At 56.7% G+C, this 22,125-nt stretch overlaps 1 protein-coding gene and 1 long non-coding RNA gene across 8 annotated transcripts in view; one reads left to right on the top strand and one right to left on the bottom strand.

Annotated features, from left to right (window-relative positions):
- NFIX (nuclear factor I X) overlaps nt 1-22,125 on the top strand; it is a 102,491-nt gene that overhangs the window by 74,328 nt on the left and 6,038 nt on the right. For 4 of the 7 annotated variants that reach the window (XM_047776891.1, XM_047776896.1, XM_047776892.1 and 1 more), the window contains exons 3-10: nt 2,666-2,728; nt 3,068-3,142; nt 3,549-3,669; nt 4,863-4,999; nt 8,104-8,226; nt 10,720-10,895; nt 16,930-17,077; nt 19,184-19,275. In XM_047776891.1, coding sequence (XP_047632847.1) covers nt 2,666-2,728; nt 3,068-3,142; nt 3,549-3,669; nt 4,863-4,999; nt 8,104-8,226; nt 10,720-10,895; nt 16,930-17,077; nt 19,184-19,275 — 935 coding nt within the window. The remainder of the gene's footprint in view (nt 1-2,665; nt 2,729-3,067; nt 3,143-3,548; nt 3,670-4,862; nt 5,000-8,103; nt 8,227-10,719; nt 10,896-16,929; nt 17,078-19,183; nt 19,276-22,125) is intronic. The other 3 variants (XM_047776893.1, XM_047776894.1, XM_047776895.1) reach the window with 3 other exon arrangements.
- LOC125125617 (uncharacterized) lies at nt 4,431-10,723 on the bottom strand. Its single transcript, XR_007134447.1, has 2 exons — nt 10,521-10,723; nt 4,431-5,611 (listed from the first exon to the last, which is right to left on the bottom strand). It is a non-coding gene; the product is annotated as an uncharacterized LOC125125617 (long non-coding RNA).

Genomic DNA, 22,125 nt, shown 5'->3' with positions numbered 1-22,125 from the left:
TGAAGGGGGTGCTGCCTGAGCAGGATGGTGGGGCCCTGGCCACAGCTGCCCCTGCTGCAGGGCTGGCTCTTCTGCTCCGAGCCCCGGGCCAGATTTCCAGTGTCTCTGCCTTTTGTCCTGGAGCTGAGCTGAGCATGCCGGGGCCGGCGGTGGTGGCATTGTGGGACGCTGGCTGAGGCCGCCAGCCATAAGATGGCTGCCAAGGGCTAAAATGGCTGCCAGCAGCGCCCGGAGCACCGCCTGGAGGCGCGTGGCAGCGGGCCTTGCCCGCGCTGGATCCCGGCTCCTGCTTTCTCCTTTACGTGAACTAATAGTAATAACAGCAATAACGTTTCAGGACACTGTCCTGGTTTAGAAGGATTTCCTGTCTGTCGCGCTCTCCTGGAGCCCCATTTGTCTCTGCCTCAGTCGCTGGCCCACCTCCATCTCTTTGTCGGATTCTCTCATCTTTCTGTCCCTGGTGTGCGCACGCGCGGGCGGCTTTCTGTTTCCACCTGGCCATTTTTGAAGGGCTGGGACCACTCTCATAGGTTGGCCTTCTCCATTTTCCCCTACTCCACTGTCCTTGGCCTGGAGGGTCCGTGGGGACTGAGTTTGTCCTGGGACAGGTGGAGTTGGTAGCAGGGATCCCTGGGCAGCACAGCCTTGACCATGTGCCCCTGGCTGGGTGCCACACACATTGGTCCTACAGCTGTGCTCCTCCTGAATTATGCATCTGGGAAAGGATGGCCCTGAGAGGCGTCAGGGTCAGGGTCCTGGTCCAAAGAGGTCCCAGGGTGGGCTGCCTACTGCTTTAGCTCCTTGCCTGCTCCCTCCTCAATCAGCTGGGCCTTGAATCAGACCCAGAAAGTCAGGAATGGGCTGAAGTGAGGGAGCAACAAGAAAATTCACATCTGGGAGTTCCCATTGTGGCTCAGCGGTAATGAGCATGACTAGTATCTATGAGGACACGGGTTTGAGCGCTGGCCCAGCCCAGTGGGTTAATGATCCAGCATAGCTGTGAGCTGTGGTGTAGACCAGCAGCTGTACCTCCAATTCGACCCCTAGCCTGGGAACTTCCATAACACCACAGGTGCAGCCCTAAAAAGCAAAAGAAAAAAAAAAAAGAAAAGAAATAGAAAAGAAAATTCACATCCGCAGAGAGGTTGCCTTCCCAGGAACGTGGGAGAAAGTCCTCTGGGCTCTTTCCGGAGCAGAGTGCCACTAGTACAGAGGTGGCCTGAGGTGGGATTCACCCTCCCTAAACACATGGAGGTGCAAAGGGAGGTGTGGCGCTTATAAACCTCCATTTTCTTGATCTGTGACAAGATTTAGTATTATTTTTTGGAATTGAAAAGAACTGAAACGAAATAAAGGGTAGGGGAAGTGGGGCCTAAAACCGTCCTGGAGGCAGCCTGTTTTTTTCCCCACACCGGGGCAGGAGGCTAGGAAGTTGGCCGAGCAAGCTGTGGTAGGGCCTTGGCTACTGTTCTGCCCACCAGCCACAGCACCCGGCGTTCTTCCTTCCCTCCCAAGTGGCTGCGATGTCTCTCTACTTCTGTCTCTTGGGCCCCCATCACTCTTCCGGAACCTCCTTGCCGATCACTCTCCAACTTGAGCAGCTCTGCTTGTGAGCGCCATGAGGAATGTACTCCCTTGGCAAGCAGGCTGATCGTGGGGTGCTGGGCGAGACCCAGTAGGCAGGGTCACTCCAAAAAGTTGAGCAAAGCGCTGGCCAATACCAGAGCCCAGTCTTCCGAGGCCACCCCATGTGGTCCCCCTGTGAGCCACTGATCCTTTACCAGATGCCTGCCTTTCTGCTGCCCTACAACCTGCCCTGGCCCCCCTCCGCCACCCTCTCGCCAGCTGTCGTGCCCAGGCAGGCATCCTGGAGGTCCCTGTTGTGCCCCGGCACACAAAGCTTTGAGGACCTGGGGGGCAGGGGCGGGGGGCTTTCCCAAGCTCAGCAAAATATTCACACGCACACTCCACCCTGCCCCCAGCCCTCTGTGAGCTCCCACCGCACAATGGGCCCTTGTCTTGGGGCTCCCTCTGAGCAGCTGTGGCACTGGGGCATGAGACAGCCCAGACAGGCTGGCACAGAGCGGGCGACAGCGTCAGGGCAAACCTCCCCCCTCTGTGTTGCCAGGCACTGCCTGTAAGCATAAAGGTGAGGTGGGGGTGGCGCAGGCAGATAGGAATGGCTCTAATTAACGGAGTGAGGGAAGGAAGGGGCTGCTTCTCTGGAACTTGAGCCCAGTAGAGAATGGGGGACCCTGGGGTCTGTCCCAGCTGTGCAAAGCTTCTCGCCTGGGTGCCTCCGTGCCCTGACTCTCGGCCAGTGCTGCTCACCCGTGGGCAACTTGCCTCCAGGGCACATTAGGCAGTGTTTGGAGACGGAGACGGGGTTTTTTTTTTGGGGGGGGGGGGGTTGTCACAACTGGGATACTACTGGCATCTAGTGGGTGGAGGCTAGAGATGCTGCCAAACACCCTGCCGTCTCCAGGATAGCCCCACCGAAGTAGCAGTAGTTCCTTTCCCCTCAATCTCTCTGGTCTCCCTGGGCTGCTCAGGGAGTTGAGAGGGAGTGAAAGTGTTTACAGGGCTGGAAGGGCAGCTGCTTGCCTGGTGTTTGTGGGGCACTTTGGTCTTGACCCATTCCCCCCCCACTTTGTGTCTCCTGCAGAATCCGGACAATCAGATAGTTCAAACCAGCAAGGAGATGCGGACATCAAACCACTGCCCAACGGTCAGTGCCCCCTGCCTTCCTGCCTTTACCCGGCCTCCCCGGCTTGCGGGCCCACCACATCTTCCCCACACCTTTCTCTGCTCTCCCCTGCCCTGGCCCACCTGCCCCTGCCACTCCCCTCCATTCTGCTATCCCTTGACTGATCTTGGGCTGCTCTCCTGAGGGGAGGGCACCCACCTAGAGCACATCCCCACTTCCACGGACATCCCAGGACCCTTGAGGGCCAGCTGGGGCTGGGACATGGGGCATGAGATGGAGCAAGTGAGGGTGGGGAGAGCTTTGGGGAAATAGGCAGACAGCCCCTCCTGGACTCACTCACTTGCCCTTTTGCCTCCTCAGGGCACTTAAGTTTCCAGGACTGTTTTGTGACTTCCGGGGTCTGGAATGTGACGGAGCTGGTGAGAGTATCACAGAGTGAGTCCTTTCCTTCTGGGCCAGGGCTGAGTCAGCAGGGATGGGGGTGAGGGGGTGAGGAGGTGGGACTTGGACCCCACATAGCCTGCACCCGCCCCCCCACTGATGGGGTCTTGGTTGGGGAGGGAGCAGGCAGGCTTCCTGGGACACCCTGTGCCTCATTGGCACCGGGGCTAGGTGGAAAGGGGGCATTCAGAGAGCCCCACTTCTAACCGCCACTGCTTTGGAGGAAAAAAATCAAAACCAGTGGTTCTTCCCAGCAACCTCCAGCCAAGAGGAGGTTTCCTCAGCAGCCTTCACAGTGAACTCATCCCAAAGCTTCTGGGGAGCCGCTTATGGCAACAAAACAGGCCCTATTGGGCCTCCCACAGTTTCCAAACCTCATCACAGTCTCCCTTCTTCCCAGCTCCTGTTGCGACAGCATCAGGGCCCAACTTCTCGCTGGCAGACCTGGAGAGTCCCAGCTACTACAACATAAACCAGGTGACCCTGGGGCGGCGGTCCATCACCTCCCCTCCTTCCACCAGGTGAGCCCCACACCGCCACGGTCCCCGAGCCCCCCAGGCCCTCTCAGGTGCTTCGGCAGTTGTACACTGTGGCCTGGGTGCTTCAGAAAGTCACCCTTTGTTGTGGGCACTGGCTTCAGAGCTGGGATCCACTGTGATCCCCCCAACATGCACCTGGCTTCCCGGCTTGTGCTATGGCAGGCACTTGGCCCTGAGGGCACACATTCTAAACAAGGCATGGCTCTGCCTAGAAGGTACTTCCTGTGGGGATCCAGGAAGGTGTCTCTCTAGAGGATGTGACGTTTGAGCACAGATGCACAGGGTGCTGGTACAGGCGTGGGTGGATGTTCCAGGTAGAGAGAGAAGCCTCTATCCTGGCCAAGGCTGGATGGGGTGGCAGGACTACCCCCACAGAGGGCTTTGGAGGCCAGAGGAAGGTGTTTATAGACTTAAAATTCACTGCAGGATTTGAGGTAGAAGATGCTGGAATATGTGTTCCAGAAAGTATTTCTAGAAGCAGTGTGTATGGGCAGGACAGACAGCCAGTTTAGCGGCTGTCCCGCAAGGCTGGAGGAGAGGAGGGCTTGAGTCAAGTGGGAGATTGGCATGAGAGGGAGGGGTGGAGTTGAGAGAAGCCGGGGAGGTAGATACAGTAGGCCCTGGTTGGGGCCAGTCGTGAGGGCAAGTTGGGATCCTGTCCCTTTTTTCAAAAGAACTTGGACATTTTAGTTCATAAGGAGGTTTAGGCATTCATTTTGATATGTTTGAATATTGCATTCAAATGTTATGAAATTTTCATTTTAATCATTTCTTAATACAAACTAAAATAATATCTTGATGACTGAGTTTTGTGTCACCCCCTGGCATTTTGGTCCCTGGCCAGTGCCTCACTTGCCTCGCCCTGCCTGTGGGAGCTGTTGGGAAATGGGAGTGGGGCTGAGGAAGCAGTTGAGGGTTTTGCCCACTTCTTTAACTTGAGCAGCTCTGTAGATGATGGATGGTGTCATGGACTGAGAAGAGGCTCGAGGAGGAGGAGTGGGTGGGCTGGCCCCAGGGGCTCTAGGTCTGATCTCAAGGGGTGGGGATGGGTACACGGCGAGTGCCCCGAAGTACCCGCTCCCCACACAGAGGGCCATCAGTGCAGGCTTCCTCAGCCTGAATACCACTACCTTGGCTCACCTTTGGCCCGCCTGATCCCTTTCCTCCTTCCCCAGCACCACCAAGCGCCCCAAGTCCATCGATGACAGCGAGATGGAAAGCCCTGTCGACGACGTCTTCTATCCTGGCACAGGCCGCTCCCCAGCAGCTGGCAGCAGCCAGTCCAGCGGGTGGCCCAACGATGTGGATGCAGGTATGGGCGTCACAAGGCCCAACCCGGAGCAAGGGCAGCGTGGAGCCTCTTCTTCCCCCTCAGTTTACCTGGCAAGCCTCCCACTGGTTTCTACTGCTGTTGGTGGCACTGCCTGTCTTCTCACTTCTTGATCTTCCAGCTGAGGGCAGACCAGGAGAGCAGAGGCAAGCAGTTGGGTTGTCAGTGAGTGGGCAGCAGAGCCCACAGGCATGGCAGAAGGAAAGCAGAGGCCCTGGCACTGAGCCTTTGGTGCCCTGCAGTGGGGCCATGGCCTCCTCTTCAGAGCCTCCTCGGCCTCCTTCTCTGGGTATTTCTTTAGAGAGGTTGCCCCAGCCCGACAATCTTCATGGTTTAAAGCAGTGTCTCAGACTAGGCACTATTGACATTTGGGGCCACTGTACTCTCTGTAGCAGGGCCATTATGTGCACTGCAGGGTGCTGAGCAGCAGCCCTGGCCTCCACCCACTAGATGCCAGTAGCAAACCTCCTGACCAGGTGTGATGACTGAAAGCATCTCTCTGGACATTGCTGTATGTCCCCTGGAGGAGATGGAATCTTCCAGATTTGAGAACCACTGGTCTAAAAGGCCCAGCTTCACAGAGAGGAGCAGAACCTAGTAAAGAGTGAGCAGAATTGTTTTCAAGCCTCTCAGTTCTCTCTAATCACTCTCTTCCTGGTGAATCCACCTCTTTCCCCTCCTGGGCACACCTGGAGAGCTCAGGTTTCGGAAGAGAGGGAGGGGTGTGTGCAGGTGTGGGTATGTGTGGTGTACAGGTGTGTATAAGGAGGCTGCCTGCAGGATGTTTCTGCCTGACACACTGCAGCCTGTGTGTGTCCTCCAAGTATGGGTGTCTTGGGCCAGGATGCATGTGGGGTGTGTCGGCTCTGGTCAGGTCTGGGGACAGGGGCTTTGCTCTCTGATGCAGGAAGAGGAGGGTCTACCAGATGGTGCTTTGCTTGGTGTTTTTCAGATGTTCCCCTGCCAGGAAGGGCCAAGGGGATGGGCAGGGGCCGGGGCTAGGAGAGAAGCAAAACTAAAGGGCAGGGAGGTGCTTGTGCTCTCCTGCTGCCCCAGATGCCGCCTTGGGCTTCTGCTCTCAGCAACCTGGGAGGAAGAGAAGAGGCTCACCTCCAGGCCTCGGGCTGAGGGAGAGAGCTAGACTACCAGCAAGGCTCACCTCTGCCGGACAACACTCCCGGCTCTGGGTGCCCCTCTCAGTGTCCTCATGACCACTGAGGACCTGGGTCAGCCCAGCCCAGATGTTCCCCTGGGGGAACCTCTGGAAACTCAGGGGGAAGGGGCTGAGAAGGCCCTGAACACTCTCCAGCTAGGGCGTCAGTTAAGTGTTCCCTCCAGGACTCATGTGCCACAGCTGGCTCCTAGGGCACAGGCCCCCAGGTCCCTCTGCCCAGACCTGGTTCCTGAGGAGCCCTCCCCACCTCAGTTCCCGCTCTCTCCTTTCTTGGCTGTCTGCTGTTGAGCCCGCCATCTCTGCTCCTTCCAACAATCCTGCCTCGCATACAGCCCCCAACATCCTCCCGCAGCACCCCCAGCCCGCTCGCTTTCCCCTCTCTCCCTCCACACTCACCCCCTCCTCCCACCAACCCTGTGTTGTTTCCCTGTTCTGGGACAAATCACCAATTAAGCAGCCCAGCTGCAGGACTGGGAACAGCTGGGGAGGCGCTGTGTGGCCGTGGGGACAGCTGTGCACAGCTGGTGGGGGTGCTCTGCCCCCCCCCATCGTGCCAGCTATCAGGTGGCACACAGCTGCCACCAGATAACACCTCTGCTGGCTGCTGGGAGTTCGCCCTTCCCCCACCTCTTCCCTCTGTGGTTAAGACAGCTCTTATTTCTCTGTTCTGCAGCTCCCCACCCACCCAAACCAATTCACTTTGTGTCCCAAAGGTGGCAGCTCTGGAGATCTGTGCGCCCCCCCCCACCCCCGACTCCACCTTATTCCTCCCTAACCTGGGCACAGCCTCAAGGCTCAGCCCAGGACAGGAGACAAGCTTCCCTAGGGGACTTGGCCTGGGGGCCCTGCTTTGTCATAGCATCTTAGATGCTCACTAGGCACAGAGATGACCTTGGTTGGCAACACCAGGCTCCTAGAAGCAGAGGTTAAATGGGGTGTTTTCTGTGTCCCTGTCTCCTGCTGAATGCCACCCATCTCTGGGAACAGAGCAATGACCCATCCTGTGACAGTCCAGCCTCTGGGTCCCCTGGCTGAGGGCATCCTTTCCTGTCTAGCTCTGCCCCAGCCTCCTCCCTGCTCTCTTGTCAGATGTTGTATCTCCACTGTGGTCCCTCCCAGGGACCTGTGCTTTCCCTTCCCATAAGGAGCCCTGGTTTCTTCCCATCAAAACCTCCCATAGGGGAGTTCCCGTCATGGTGCAGTGGTTAACGAATCCGACTAGGAACCATGAGGTTGCGGGTTCGATCCCTGGCCTTTCTTAGTGGGTTAAGGATCCGGCGTTGCCATGAGCTGTGGTGTAGGTCGCAGACGCGGCTCGGATCCTGCGTTGCTGTGGCTGTGGTGTAGGCCAGTGGCTACAGCACTCCGATTAGACCCCTAGCCTGGGAACCTCCATATGCCACAGAAGCAGCCCTAGAAATGGCAAACAAAACAGAACGAACCAAAAAAATCTCTCATAGCCCAGGGCCCTGAGGAGCAGACCTCAGCCTGTCCCTCTTCAGAGTGAGGGCCCCCCACCCCCTGCACTCTGAAGCTGGCTCTCCGTGGCTCCCCCTGCACACCTTCCCTGCCCTGTGACCCTGCATCCCTGCTTTTCATTCTATGCTCCTTGAGCTCCTTATCTGCTTGCTGGGGGGCAAGATGGGCCCCCTTCCTCACTCCCTGTTCAGTGCACCGAAGGGCCTTATTTTCCTCTCCTGTCAGCAGCACCCACGCCAGATGGATGGTCTGCACTCAGGGCCTGAGAAACAGAGCCATAAACTGGCAAAGGATGCAGAAGGGGGCCTGGTGGGGGAAGGGGCAGCTGGGAGGGGGCCTGAGAAGAGAAGGAATGAGCTGCTGCTTCCCGCCTTCCCCTGCTCCCTCCCCAGCCCAGCTAAACCTGCCCTGTGTTGCTGATTCCTCCCCCCAGGCCCGGCTTCTCTAAAGAAGTCAGGAAAGCTGGACTTCTGCAGTGCCCTCTCCTCTCAGGGCAGCTCCCCGCGCATGGCTTTCACTCACCACCCGCTGCCTGTGCTTGCTGGAGTCAGACCAGGTGAGAAATGGAGGGCCCGGAGGGGGGCAGTGGGGGTGGTGGAGGTGCCCTGAGGGGCAGCTGGCCAGGCCAAGGGGCTAGGGCTGACCCTGAGTGACAGCCCCAAGCTCTCTGAATGGGCCATGGTATGACATTGGGTGGGCATGGGAACGGGCCCTCCCTCCACAGCAGCACCTCCTCCAGAATCAGGCCGGCCTTTTGGGCCACCTCATCTTGTTCCCGAGCACTCTCTCACTTGCCTCTCACACCCCCTGTGCATGGGTGCATGCGTGCTCGCTTGTGTGCAGTGTGTGCACATGAGTATGCGTGTTCACTTATGTGCGTGCATGGGTGCTGTGTGCATGCATTGGATGCATGTGTGCACCTGTGTGTGAGTGTGGATGTGTGCACACACGTGTGCTGTGTGGCAGAGGCCCCCGTTCTCCTTTCCCCCACTCTGCTGGCTGTGAATAGGAAAGCACAGCCTTCTCACTCTGCCCTCTTTTCAGCTCTTCTCTCTCAGCTCCTGACAGAGCCCAGGGTCAGTTCTGGTGTTTTCCCAGCATCAGCCCAGGTTGGTGTGGGGCACAGATTGAGAGGAGTCCTAGTAGGAGCCCAGGCTCCCTTCTCTAGGCCTCTCTGCTCTTTTCCAGAAGTGAAGGGCTAAGCCAAGGGGAAGGTGGCAGCTGGGCCGCTTTCCAGGGGAAGAAGCCGATCCCACAGCTTTAGGGGCTCTCTTGCTTCAGTCTCGCAGAGAGAGTGCTTGAGGGGAGGACACTGCCATGTTCTGAGAGGCTGGACTCAGGCAGGAAGCAATGGGAGCTGGGTTCTCGGCCTGCTGCTGGCTCACTTGCCGCTTCCCTCTTTTGGCACCCATCTGGCAGAAGGAGGCCTGGACTTTTTCTGAACACTGCCCTGTGTCCACCCGCTGTCTCCTAGGCCCTTCTATAGGACACGGAGAACAGTGAGGTTTACCCTCCTGGCTTCTTCCTCAGGGCCTCCTGGCTGGGAGCCCAGAGGCAGCCGGCAGCAGCGGGGCAGGGCGTGGCGGCCGCAAGGTGGGGGCAGGGAGCCCAGGCCCTCTGCACAGGCAGCGGGAGGGCAGCAGGCCCTGCTCCACTCAGCTTTTATGAACTCCAGAGAGAAGCCAAGTTCCTTCAGCCTCCTAATGAAACTGAGAGCAAGAGTGAGCTGATTAGAAACAGACAGGATGGGGAGGACTTGGCGGGGGGGAGAGCTGGGGCCTGCTCCGGGGTGGGAGTCATACGTTCGAGAACGTGTGTACAAGTGATGGAGCTGAGCGCATAAGAATGTGGCCTAGGCAGCAGCAGCCAGGTGCACACCCACGTGCACATGGGAGACATGCGTGTGCGCTGCAGAGGCCCATCCTGCCCCGGCACAAGGCTGTGGGGGGGGGGGTGTTTTTGGTTTTTTTTGGAGGGGGGGGGCTGTACCCGCAGCATGTGGAGGTTCCCAGGCTAGAGGTTGAATCGGAGCTACAGCTGCCAGCCTGTACCACAGCCACAGCAATGCCAGATCCGAGCTGTGTCTGCGACCTACACCGACAGCTCACGGCAACGCCAGATCCTTAACCCACTGAGCAAGGCCAGGGATTGAACACACAACCTCATGGTTTGTAGTCGGATTCATTTCTGCTGCACCACAACGGGAACTCCAGGGCTTTGTGTTTATCCAGAGCCCACCAAACTGTCTGCCTCCTCTCATTCCTCATCAAGGCTCCCACCCAGGCCTTGGACCAGAGTGCCTCACTCACCTCGGCTCAAAATGTCAGGGGGCACCAAAAACCTCAGTCATCAAGATAAGTGATATTTAATGCAATATTTCTAAAAACTAAAACTGTTGTGGGAGCTCCCTGGTGGTCTAGTGGCTGGGATTTGATGCTTTCACCGCTGCAGCCCAGGTTCAGTCCCTGGTCTGGGAATTGAGATTCCCACATCAAGTGACTGCATGCCAAGGCCAAAACAAACAAACAAACAAAAAATCCTATTGGAAAAAATACACAGTGAAGTATTGTCACTGCCGTGGCTTGGGTTGCTGCTATGGCATGGGTGCAGTCCCTGGCCGGAGAACTTCCGCATGCCACAGGCACGGCCCAAATATATATACAATGAGCAAATATCAATATTTTAACAAATAAAAGACAGGACTGTACTTGCATGACCCTGCCTCATTCATCTCACCCTAACTCTGGCCCTCGTTCCAATCAAACTTTGTTTACAAGGATAAGCAGCTGGTCTGTGGGCCCCTGTTTCCCAATTTGACTTTTTTAAATATTGCATTAAAATGTTATTTACCTTGATGTTACTGTTTTTTGGCGCCAGCCGAACGTTCACGCTAGAGGCGAGTGCCTCACTTTCCTCACCCGGTCCCTGCCCTGCTTCTGCCTCATCCTCTGGATCCTCAGCGCTCTGAGCAGCAGTTTTCCATGTCTTCAGCCCCCCGCTGTTTCCTAGGCCCTAATGGTGCCTTTTTCTTCCTGCCACGTGCATGCAGGGAGCCCTCGGGCCACAGCGTCCGCGCTGCACTTCCCCTCCACATCCATCATCCAGCAGTCGAGCCCGTACTTCACGCACCCGACCATCCGCTACCACCACCACCACGGGCAGGACTCGCTGAAGGAGTTTGTGCAGTTTGTGTGCTCGGATGGCTCGGGCCAGGCCACCGGACAGGTGAGTCCAGAGGACCCCAGGAGCCCCTCTACTGCTCATCTTTGCGTCTGTCTGTCTGTCTCAGGGCTCACAGGTAGAGGGCCCAAAAGCCAGGCGCCCACCCAGGGCTGGAGCAGCAGAGAGCCGGTAGCGCCGAATACCTCGATCTTCTGGGTCTGGGAGTAAGGGTCTTTGTATCAGGCTGGGACCCGTGCATCACGATCCAGCGAGGTGGGGGCAGGCTGGGCCCACCTTGCTTGGGCTCCTTGCTCTTCTTGTGGTCTCTTCCTCAACAGGAATGCACCCAGACCCAAGCTCTGTAGCTCCTAAGTCCCCTCTTAAACCTCAAGGCTGCAAGGATTTGGTAGGTTCTAAGCCAAGGTTTCCCGCTCTTGACATCGGGGCTGTTCATTCTCTGTTGTGTGGGGACGTCCTGTGCACTGTGGGGTGTTGAGCGGCATCCCTGGCCTGCACCCACTCGATGTCAGCAACACTCCCTGCTCCCCAGTTGTGTTGATTATGAGTGTCTCCAGATTTCAGTGTGTGCTGAGGCGTCATCATCATCCTCCAGTGAAAAGCCCTTGGTGGAGGGAAGGCCCCCTTCCACAGGATCTGTCATGAGACTCCTGTTAGCAGGACTCTTTAACAAGGGGTTCTCAGGTCAGTCCAGTTCTGGAGCGAAGTCTTCCTGCTCCTCAGCCTGGGAAAGAGACTGGGTCCCCATGGAGCTCTGTGGCCTCTCTGCCTTTCTTCATCAGCAGGCCCTAGGCCTGGTCACTGATGAGCAGAAACACAGGGCCATGCAGCAAAGGAATTCTCCCACCATTGGGTGGGCCAGAGGTGACCCTTCAGTGGGAGAGTGGTCCTTGTTTAGTTCCTGGGAGGCCATTCGAGGTTGGGGCATAGTGGTCTCTAGACCTCTGGGAACGCTCTGGACCACCCCTCCCCCCAGCAGCATGGTGTGCTATCAGAAGACCCAGCTCCTTCCCCCTGCCACCAGTCCAGCCTGGGAGCCCACTGCAAGAGATCAGGTGGGAAGGACATGCAAAGTGCCACTGTAGAGAAAGATACTTAGAAGCCCCTACCAGTGGCAGCCCAGGAAGAGTGGCAGGAGGCCCTCGGCTGCTCCGCCTGGTGCTGCCCCGGGGTGCCCTGTGCAGTGCTGGTATATTGATTTGGGGCAGGGCCATGGCTCAGCCTCCTTATTCCACTGTCCAGGACGGAAGCCAGTCTTCTTCCCTCCCTCCTGCTCTTCTTCCCTCTTCCACTTTTCTCATCTCCTTTCCCCCTCTGCTCTGCGCCGGTTTTTCTTACTGGCTCTGCGGCTCCTTAGTGTACTCAGAGCCTTGCCCGCCTTGCTGGACAAGCTCTGTCCACTTTTAGGGGCATGGAGGGAAAAGTGGACATGACTCCCGACAGCTACTGCACTTCCTTCAGAGATGCTGGCAGAGTCTACGGGAGCTGCCAGCCTGTGTCCCAGCCCCCAAGGCGCCTGGAGTCTGGAATATGGATCCGAGAGGCCAGGAACCCTGCTGTGCCTGCTTTGCACCTACAGAGGCAGCTGGGATTTGAAATCAGAATGAGACCGACCTGGGGGACTGACTTAGCCAGAAAAACCTAAGCTAACCTATAGGACCCTCAAGAGTGTGGCTCAGTCCATCCCTGGGCATCCTGGTGACCAGGTCCTGAGCCTCTCCCTTGACTTGATCAGTCAAGATCAAGGGCTCACTTGGCCTGGAAAGTTCTCTTCTCAAGGCAGGTGCTTGCTCCGAGTAGACCATGGACAAAATGCTACTGACAGGGGAGCAAACAGCCCCTCTGGTTAAACAGAGAGTCAAGTTCAGCTAGAGAGCAGTCTCTGCAGTTTTTCTCTTGCCTGTTGTGCCCAAGAGTTGGGGGGGTGGGTGGAATTCTGCAGTGAGCCTGCTCCCTGGGGTACAGCATCTGAGAGGGGGCTAGAGATGATACGACGCTGTAGAGGAGGAGAGAGCCAGAGGCCCTGGGCTTTGCAGCTGACCTGGTAGGACCAGGCTGTGCTTGCTCCATGGCCACCTCCAGAGCAGTAGTTCTCAGTCTTAGCATGTATCAGAGTCACCTGGAGGCCTTACTAACACACAGGTGGCTAGGCCTCACCTGATTCTGATTCAGCTGGTTTGGTGTGGGGCTGAAAATCTGCATTTCTCCCCAAGTTCCCCAGTGATGCTGTGTCTTCTAGTCAGGGGATGCACTTTGAGAACCACTGATAGAGACCACAGGAGTAAATTCCTAACCTCCTTGAAAATCTGAAGTTATCGATCATCTTTGCAGAGAAATACATGCATACAGAATCATAAGCTTCTATGGCTTGTCCTTAGATCCCAGCATAAGGCCCTGATTGAGAAAACCAAGGCCAAAGGGAGACACCACTCAGAGGACATGTAAAGAGTAGAAAGAGGATGCCTTGTTAGCTGTATTTCTGGCACAGAGAAGGGACTGACAAGTGAGCGTGAAGGAGAAGTCGCAGGTCTGATGGGAGAGTATGACTCTGGGAGGCAGAAAGTCTGGTTCTAGCTCAGCGTCAGCCACTAATGCCAGAATGGCCAGACCTACATCTTCATCTGTCAGGTGAAAACGAGAGCTATCCGGAGTTTCTGTCATGGCTCAGCGGTTAATGAATCCGACTAGCATCCATGAGGATGTGGGTTTGATCCCTGGCCTTGCTCAGTGTGTTAAGGATCCAGCGTTGCTGGATGTGGTGTAGGTCGCAGACGCAGCTCGGATCCCACGTTGCTGTGGCTCTGGCGTAGGTCAGTGGCTACAGCTCCAATTGGACCCCTAGCCTGGGAACTTCCATATGCTGCAGGTGTGGCCCAAAAAAGACCAAAAAAAAAAAAAAAAAAGGAAGTGAGGAGCTATCCCAGTCTCTAGTTCCTTATAGCTCATAACTCATAAGATCTTAAGGCCCTGCAAAATCACATGACTTAGAGATTTTTAAAACCTCAACTTGTCCTCCAACCAGAGCTGAGACATCTTAGCCTAGTTGGAAGTTGCTTCTAGAAACTGAATGTTGTAAATCTTCAGGTTTCAATGTCCATATTGGACTGGTATTTGCTTTATTGAGTAGGATTAGCAATTTAGATCCTCCAGTGGGGAGATGGACTCTGAGGACTAGAAGGAAGCAGAGGCCACCTGATGAGAGCGGGGGCTGCCTGGAAAGCCCCTGTGTCTCAACCCCCCTGGAGCCCAAGTTCAGGATGGCCTGGACAGAAAGATTGAGGCTGTGATCTGTTGGGATCGTTCCATTTCCTGCACTTATAGAAGAACAAGATAGGAACCAGATAGGCTGTGGAAATGAGGGAAGGCAGTTGCCACTTGTATGTCAGCATCACCCTGAAAAGCTGGAAATCTTGTCTTCTGGCCTTTGCTGTTGCTTGGAACTAAGAGTCCATTTCCAAAATGACACCAGCCTTAAAGGGTCTTCAGCCCACGACTAACAAGCACTAGCAGCAGCTGCCACTGCTTGCTTTTGTCAGGAGCCTCTGAGCTCTGAGTGGACAGGAAAGATCAAGTTGAGGGAAGCATTTGGAGGGACAATGTCAGACCTAGGTGGCTGGTCATTAGAAGTGAAGGATGGTGGGTGGAACAGCCAGAGTTTGAAGGGTATGGCCTGCACGGGTCAGCCAGGGGTTTCTATGATTTAAAGTGCAGCAGGATGGACTAGTTGATTCAACTCAGTCAGTGGAACTTGAATGCTGTATGCTTGGGCCACACAGAGGTGACATTCCTGCTTGTTGGGGATCCTGGGAGGTAGCCTGCTTCCGAGGCTCCAGTGGAGGTCAAAGGTATCCTGGAAGGGAATTCCCACTATGGCTCCATGGGTTAAGAACCCGGCTAGTGGAGTTCCTGTTGTGGCGCAGTGGAAACGAATTCGACTAGGAACCATAAGGTTGTGGGTTTGATCCCTGGCCTCCTCAGTGGGTTAAAGATCTGGCGTTGCCATGAGCTGTGGTGTAGGTCGCAGATGTGGCTCAGATCCCCCGTTGCTATGGCCGGCAGCTACAGCTTCAGTTCAACCCCCTAACCTAGGAACCTCCATATTCTGTGGGTACGGCTCTAAAAAGAAAGAGAAAAAAAAAAAAAAAAAAGAGTATCCTGGAAGAATAAGACAAAGAAGGATGGTGATTCAGGGAATCTGGTTGGTCCCCCACTGGGGGCAGTATTTCCTGAGCAGCCCTTGAAGGCTGTGGGGAAGGGTTTTCTAGAACAAAGTGTTCTACAGTTAGCAGCCGCGACTGCTTAGGCTGTGTTCTGGAAACCCCAATAGGTTTGCAATAGGAAGTACTTGGCAGGGGAGGGAGTATAGCGGCATGAAAGACCTCATCTGGGCTGTATCTCGGGGGACCTTGAATGCCCAACTGGGGAGCTTATGTTTTATGTCAGATGTAGTTGTAGCTGTGGAAGGTTTCGGAGGCCCAGAGAAGTCTAAATTCCTTTGGATTTTGGAAGAAGGTTGATGACCCTACTGGAAAGAATCCATAGGAACCTTAGAGTCAGACAGACATGGCTGTGAATGTCAGGCCTTTCCAATTACAGCTGGGTGACTTAGGCTGGATCACTTAATTATGAAGAGCCTCAGCTTCCCTAGGTGTGGAAAGGGGAGAGCAGAGCTTCCCCTTGCAGCAAGGTTTCTCAGCCTTGGCCTGTTAACATTTGGACCAATGAACCTTTGTCCTGGGTTTGCCCTAGGGTGTTGAGCATCATCTTCAGCCTCCACCCCGAAGCTGTGCTAGCCAGCATGTCCCCTGTAATGTTGCCAGTACTCCCCAGGAGGCAGAACTTCCCCTAAGCAAGACCTGCTGCCTTATAGGGTGGTTGGAGGATTGGACACATGAGTGAAGCGCCTAGTACAGAGCCAGGTGCCAAGGGCGCTGAGCTGATGAGCACACTGTTAGCATGGGGGGGAGGCCCCTTGGGAGGCTCATTGTCCTACTCCAGGTGAAACCAGTAAGGATAGAAGGATGGCCTCACTGGAGATATCTAGGGGGTGGGCTCCCCAGGGTTCGCCCACCTACAGAAGGAAGAGCACAGGAACCCCTGAGTCTTGAATCTGGGTGGCTGGGAGGACAGAGGTTTGACCCATGGGAGAGGGGTCAGTTTAGGATGAAGAGCTCTGGCCTGGCCCCCTTGAATCCAGGCTGCAGGTTGTCACCAAGGGCACTGCCCAGAGCAGCAGGAGGTATGTGGCCAGAGTTCCAGAGAAGCTATGTCTGCAAGAGGCCAGGGACCTCTGCCCCTCCTTGTGGCACCTATGTCCCCTGAAGTCCAAAGGCTGATGAACACAAGGCCATACATGGGGCCTGGAGAAAGAAACTCAAGTTTAAGCACAGGGGAGAGTAAAGGACCAGTAGTGGAGCTTGTGACTGGACGTCCCCAGCTTCTAAGGGAAAGACACTCAGAGAACCTTGAGGGAACCAGAGCTGCCAGAAATGGATTTTCTTCTTGGGCTGTTCTGTAGTAGATGGGCCAACAGCCCACTGTCCTCAGCTACCAGAGCCTGGGGCGTGCTCCCTGGTGTTCCCCTGAGGCCATGACATGCGGTAGACGCTGGTGGGCCTGTGGTCCTTGGCTGGGTCAGCTGGTCAACAGAGGGCAGGCACGTGTTGTGTTTAGGGGGACAGAAGGGGTAAACTGGTGCATCTTTCCTGCCATAGAAGGCTGTCAAGAGCATGAGAGTTCTGAGGGCAGCTGCTTGTGTGGCTAGGTGGCACAGTTTGGTACCTAAAACCCGTTCCCTAAGAAATAACAAACCACCCGTCGGACATCCCCCTTTTTCCCTCCGACAACTTCAACAGAGGACTCAAAAAAAAAAAAAAAAAAAAAGAGAGAAACACCTGAGAGACCAAATGAGGCCTCACCCCTCCCCACCAACCCTGTGCTCTGGAGGAGAGAACCTCATCCTGCATCTTCCGCCGCCGGGAGCGCCCGCTCTCAGGAGCGAGCTGGCGTGGCCGCGCAGGGGAGCGTGTGTCTGTGTGTGATGTGCCTTCATGCGTCACTCTATTTATGTTGTTCGCAGCCCAACGGTAGCGGCCAGGGCAAAGTCCCGGGGTCATTTTTGCTACCACCGCCGCCTCCAGTGGCCAGACCTGTGCCCCTTCCTATGCCTGATTCCAAATCCACCAGCACTGCCCCAGACGGCGCCGCCTTGACTCCTCCATCACCTTGTAAGTGGACGATGAAACCGAAACCACAACGCCCAGCGTCCCCAGCCCATCCAAACAGTCTCCACTGCAAAAAGAAAAGGCCCCCCCCCCTCACTGCCAAAGTCCCCCAACCCAGAGTGCCATGGAGCCTCCCACTCGGACAAGAGCAGAGCTGAGCCCCCCAACCTCCTGGGCCTTAGTTGTACCAGCCAGCACCCCACAAGCCCCCCTGTCCGCCCGCTGCTCCCAGCCGGGGCCCCTGGCCCAGGCCCCTCTGGGGGGCGGGAGAGGGAGCACAGTGGGGTGCACAGGCCAGGGGTGCTGGCCAGGGGGGGAGGGGGGTGGGGAGGCACAGCCATGCCATCTTCATGCCTAACTGCTGTTTTTTTTTCATTTTTTGTTTTTTCGTTTTTTGATTTTTTTGTTGTTTCGTTGTGCCCCCCCCACACACACACCAAGAAAATTAAATGTGACCACAAGGCGACGCCACCACCATCCCCTTTTTGCCTTGCCCCCCCCCCACCTCCATTCTGGGGCCCTCAGGCCTCTAAAGGTGCAGCAGGCCAGCCCCTGATCCCCTCCTCTTCAGCCTTCGGTCTCACATTTGGTTTCTCGTTGTTCCTCTTTTTTTTTCCCCCTCCCATCCCTCCCCTTCCCTCAATTTCTTCCCCAGGTTGGATGTTCCAAGGACAAGGGAGGGCTCTGGGCCTCGGCTTACTTCATCTCTTTTTCTCTCTTTCTTTTTTTTTAAACCAATGACAAATTTTGTCAAAGGGAAGAGAAAAAAATCTGAGTTGAGAGGCCCAAGCTAGATCCGACGACGCATGAAGGACAAGAGAGGTGGAGGGTGGGTGGCGTACCGTCTCTGGGTCTGTGGGCAGGGGCTGGGCAGCACTCAGGCGCTCTGGGGGCTGGCAGGCTGTGGGCCAGGACTTCGGGACAGCGGCGGAAGGGGTGGCCCATCTCACCACTTTTCTCCGTCTCGCGCTCTCTGTCTCACCTTCTTTTTCATGGTTTGAGTTCTTTTCCCCTCTCCATCCTCTTCATGCCATCTTCTCATCTGCATTTGCCATAAGACACGAAGTCATGGTCATGGTCATTGGAGGGGGGCGGGGGGAGGGGGGCAAGCTGTGGGGTGCCTGGGAGCACTTATGGACAGAATCTGGTGAGCTTGGGGTCCCTGGGGTGTATCTGGTGCAGGGAGGGTTTTGGGGGGAATCCTAGTTAGCTTGTGAAACTCCTCATTCTCTCTGGAGGCATCTTCCCTCCTGGGGGTGCAAAGCCAGTTCCCTCCCACAGGGCTCCAGCCAGACAGCCCAACAAGAGCTCATGGCTGTTTGGCCCATTTGCACCCTCAGGCCCCAGAACAGCTGCTCCTGGTGTCCAAGCCCTGGGCCTCTGCCAGGCCCTCTGGCCTCCTCCTCCTCCTCTTGTGCCTTGGCCCAGCTCGGGCCTTGGGGACCACAGGACCATAGGACCTGGCTCATCCAAAAGAGGAGAATGTCTGCTGGGCCTGGGACTTGCCCCCCCGGGGTCTGAGCCAGCGGCCAGCTCCCAGACCCCTCTCTGACCCTGTCCTTCCCAGCTCAGTCCTCCATTGGGACCCTTTGAGTTTCCCGAGCCACTGGCCCAGTCCTTGGGCCTAGGGTGGTAAGTGGTATGGTACCCAAGAGCTGCCCCAGTTGCAGAGATGGCTTGGCTGAGATGGCCTTCCCCAAGCAGTGTGGGGCCAGTCTGCCAGAGCTCCTGCCCTCCTGGGCCCCCTCTTCTCCAGACCCAAGAGGGTGAGGAGGAAAGTAAGGGTATGTGCTTTAAGTGCTCCTGGAGGAGGGCTATCCCTGGCCCTGTCTGGTGCCTATTCAGGAGACAGGCACCTCAGCTAAAGCCTCCAGGGGCAGGAAAGAGGATCCCTGGCTGCGATGGAGTGCCAGGGCTTGGGGGGGTCTGTGTGCTCCTGGTTAGTGAGAGGGTGAGGGGGCCCCCTGGCCTACCCTTCCCACTGTTAGCCTAAGCCCAGGCAGCATGGTCTAACCCAGTCTCTCCCTCTCTCAGCAGCCCCAAAGGGCAGTGCCTGGGCAGGCCCCACGGCCTCACGGGGTCTCTCCCTCTCTCCCCTGCTCCCCACAGCATTCGCAACGACAGGCGCCTCCTCTGCCAACCGGTTTGTCAGCATCGGACCCCGGGACGGCAACTTTCTGAACATCCCACAGCAGTCTCAGGTAGGAGGCCCTGCCCACCACGTGGATGCAGGCAGGGCTGGGGGCATCTTGGCATTAGGGAAGCGGTTCGGATCCTCGGGGCCAATCCGGGAGAAGAGGCTGAGGCAGGGCTGGAGGGCTCAGGCTTTTACACACCCAGCTGAGCCTGCCTCCTCGGGCAGCCCCCAGGCCCCCTGGCTAATCAGCTAATTGGATAATTAGCTCTGACAGCCTTGGCCCTGGGGAAGGCAGCCAAGGACCCAAGGCTAGAGGCGCTCTGGGCCAGGCCTGGTGGAAGCAAAGATGGAAGCTGGAGACTCCATCAGGAGGATGACAGAGTCTGCCTTGTTGCTTTCCTTCTGCTCCGGCTGGGTGCCCTGGCCCCTGAGGCTCCCCTCTTCCTTGGTTTTGGGTGGGCTGGGCGAGCGGTGGAGGAGGGACAGAGGAGGCCTGGCGGACCATGTGCCCAGAGACTCTGGCACAGAGGGTAAGGCAGGGCTGGAGGCTGCCCTGGAGGCACCTCCCCCAAGTCCCGTGAATCTTGTTAAAGGGGAGGCCAGGCTGCCGGAGCCCCCAGTCCTGCTGCCATCTGCCCCTGGTTCTCACAAGGAAACACTGCCTCCCAGCTCTCCTTCTGGAGGCCTCTGGACCTGGATTTGCACAGGCATCTTTGCACACACTTGCATGCAGGCCCTCTCTTCCCTGTGCCTGAGCCGAAGAAGCTGGGAATAGCTGCAGAGCCCAAGGCCCTAAGGGTACAAGGAGGACCGGCCTCCGGAGCAGGACAGATGCAGCCTTTACAGTATGGGGCTTCTGGGGAACAGAGGGGGAACGTGCAAATATCTTTTTCTTTTGCACATTTTACAAAAACACTGCCCTGTGAGCCCAGGGCCTTGGAGGCTTCCTCAGCCCTGGGGCCACCTCTTTCAGCTCCTGCTCCCTCTCTGCTCTGAGGCCCAAGTCCAGAGAAAGTTGGTGGATGGAAGTTTTGTGTGTGCGGTTTAAGGTTTTGTTTTTTTCCCTTTTCCTCCGCCCCCCCCCCCAAAAAAAGCCAAAAAACTTTGTCAAACTTCAAACTTCAGAGCTCCCTAGTGGCAAGGAGGGGAGGGGAGGAGAACTTCAACCCCCTCCAGCTTCCCACCCCCTTTCCCCAGAGTCACGTCTGACCCGTCTGGTTTCCAGGAGCAACCAGACATGATGTAACACCCAGATGAACTTGAACTTGGGGGTGTTGAGAAGAAAAACAATGGCTCCGAGCAGGGGCTGGAGCCAGCCCCCTCCGCTCTGTGCCAGGGAGGCCGAGAGAGCCCTGCTGGCAGAGGGCAGGAGGGGGTGCCAGAGGAAGGGACAGCAGGCGGGCCTCCCCTCCTGGCTCTGGGCTGGCACCCGGCAGCAGGGCTCCATCTCTCCTGCCTGCCCACCCTCCCTCCTGCTATCCGCCCTGCAGCTCTGACTGCATTCGCTTGCTCTTGCTCACTCTTGGGGACTACAGCCACGAGCCCTCCCCATTCACCCCATTTCCGCCTCTGCGTGCTTTCCCTTCTTCACTTTCTCCGCTCACTTTGCTTGGATGTTGGGGCCAACTCAGAGTTTGAGGCAAGTTTGGGAAACAGTTTTTCTTCCTCTTGTTCCTACAAGGGGCCTTGGGTCCTGGGGCCCTGAGTAGGCAGGTGTGTCTGGGGATGGGGGTTGGGGGGCTGGAGTAGGACAAGCTGAGCAGGGAGCCCTCAGGCCTGGGGGCAAGCAGGCGGCTGTAGCGGGCGCAGGGGGTACAGTGGGGGGCGGTTTCCACAGTAACCAGTGACTTTAGCTGATCTCTGGAGCACCAGATGGAGATAGAACAATAGAATGAGGGAAGAAAAGAGAATTTTCGCAATTTTGTCATTCCCTGGGCAGCGCTTTTTACTTAGTTTTAATCAATTTTGGACCTGGCTCAGGAAGCAGGGTGGGGTAAGCAGAAAAACCACTCCATGCTTGGCAGCGGATCTCCCGTTTCTGGGACCCATGGGGAGGCACCAGGGAGTCCCCGCTGGAGCTGTCTTTGTCCTAACTCCAGGCCTGTAACCGGAGTCTTCCTCCTCTGAGGGAGGCCCCCTCAATCTGAGCACTGGTGGTCATCCCCCCACCGCTGCCATGCAGCTCGGGAGATCCCAAAGGGGCAAGCCTGGGGCCTTGGCTTGGTCTGCCAAGGGCAGAGGGACCAAGCGGGCCCTCCCTGTCCTAGTTGTCCCTGGCTTCTTTTCCCTTGCAGGAAGGGGGAGATTCAACGAGGCAGCCCCCCTTTTCCTCAAGCCAGGACCAAAGCCCAGGAGCTGGCTCCTAAACCAGCCCTCCCCCAGCCACACTGGGAATGCTTCAGGCTTGGGTTTCCCCCACAGCCTGCTAGGCCCCCGTGAGGCTCTCTCTGGCCCCTAAGCAGTTGATGGGGTTGGACTTTGGTCTCCCCACAGGAGGGCAGGTCTCCTCTGTGTATAACCAGCACATGGCAGAAAGTGTAGGGTCTCTTTCTATCCAGTAAATGCTAATAGTGCCCCCTGTCATTGTGGCAACCCCCAAGCCCCCATGTTGCCAGATGCCCTCCATCTGCACTATCCAATGGGGTAGCCCCTGGCCACGTGAGCCTCTTTGAATTAAATAACTAGAGAAAAATTTAGTCCCTTGGTCACACTAGCCACATTTCAAGTATTTGGAAGCCATGACAGCATTGGACAGCACAAATAAAGAGTATTTCCGGAGTTCCCATTGCGGCACAGCAGAAACGAATCTGACTAGGAACCGAGAGGTTGTGGGTTCCATCCCTGGCCTCACTCAGTGGGTTAAGGACCTGGCGTTGCTGTGAGCTGTGGTGTAGGTCGCAGACGAGGCTCGGAT

This window comes from Phacochoerus africanus, chromosome 4, assembly GCF_016906955.1.
Source record: "Phacochoerus africanus isolate WHEZ1 chromosome 4, ROS_Pafr_v1, whole genome shotgun sequence".
NCBI classification, from domain to species: Eukaryota; Metazoa; Chordata; class Mammalia; order Artiodactyla; family Suidae; genus Phacochoerus; species Phacochoerus africanus.
This window is presented reverse-complemented; position numbering and strand designations above follow the sequence as displayed.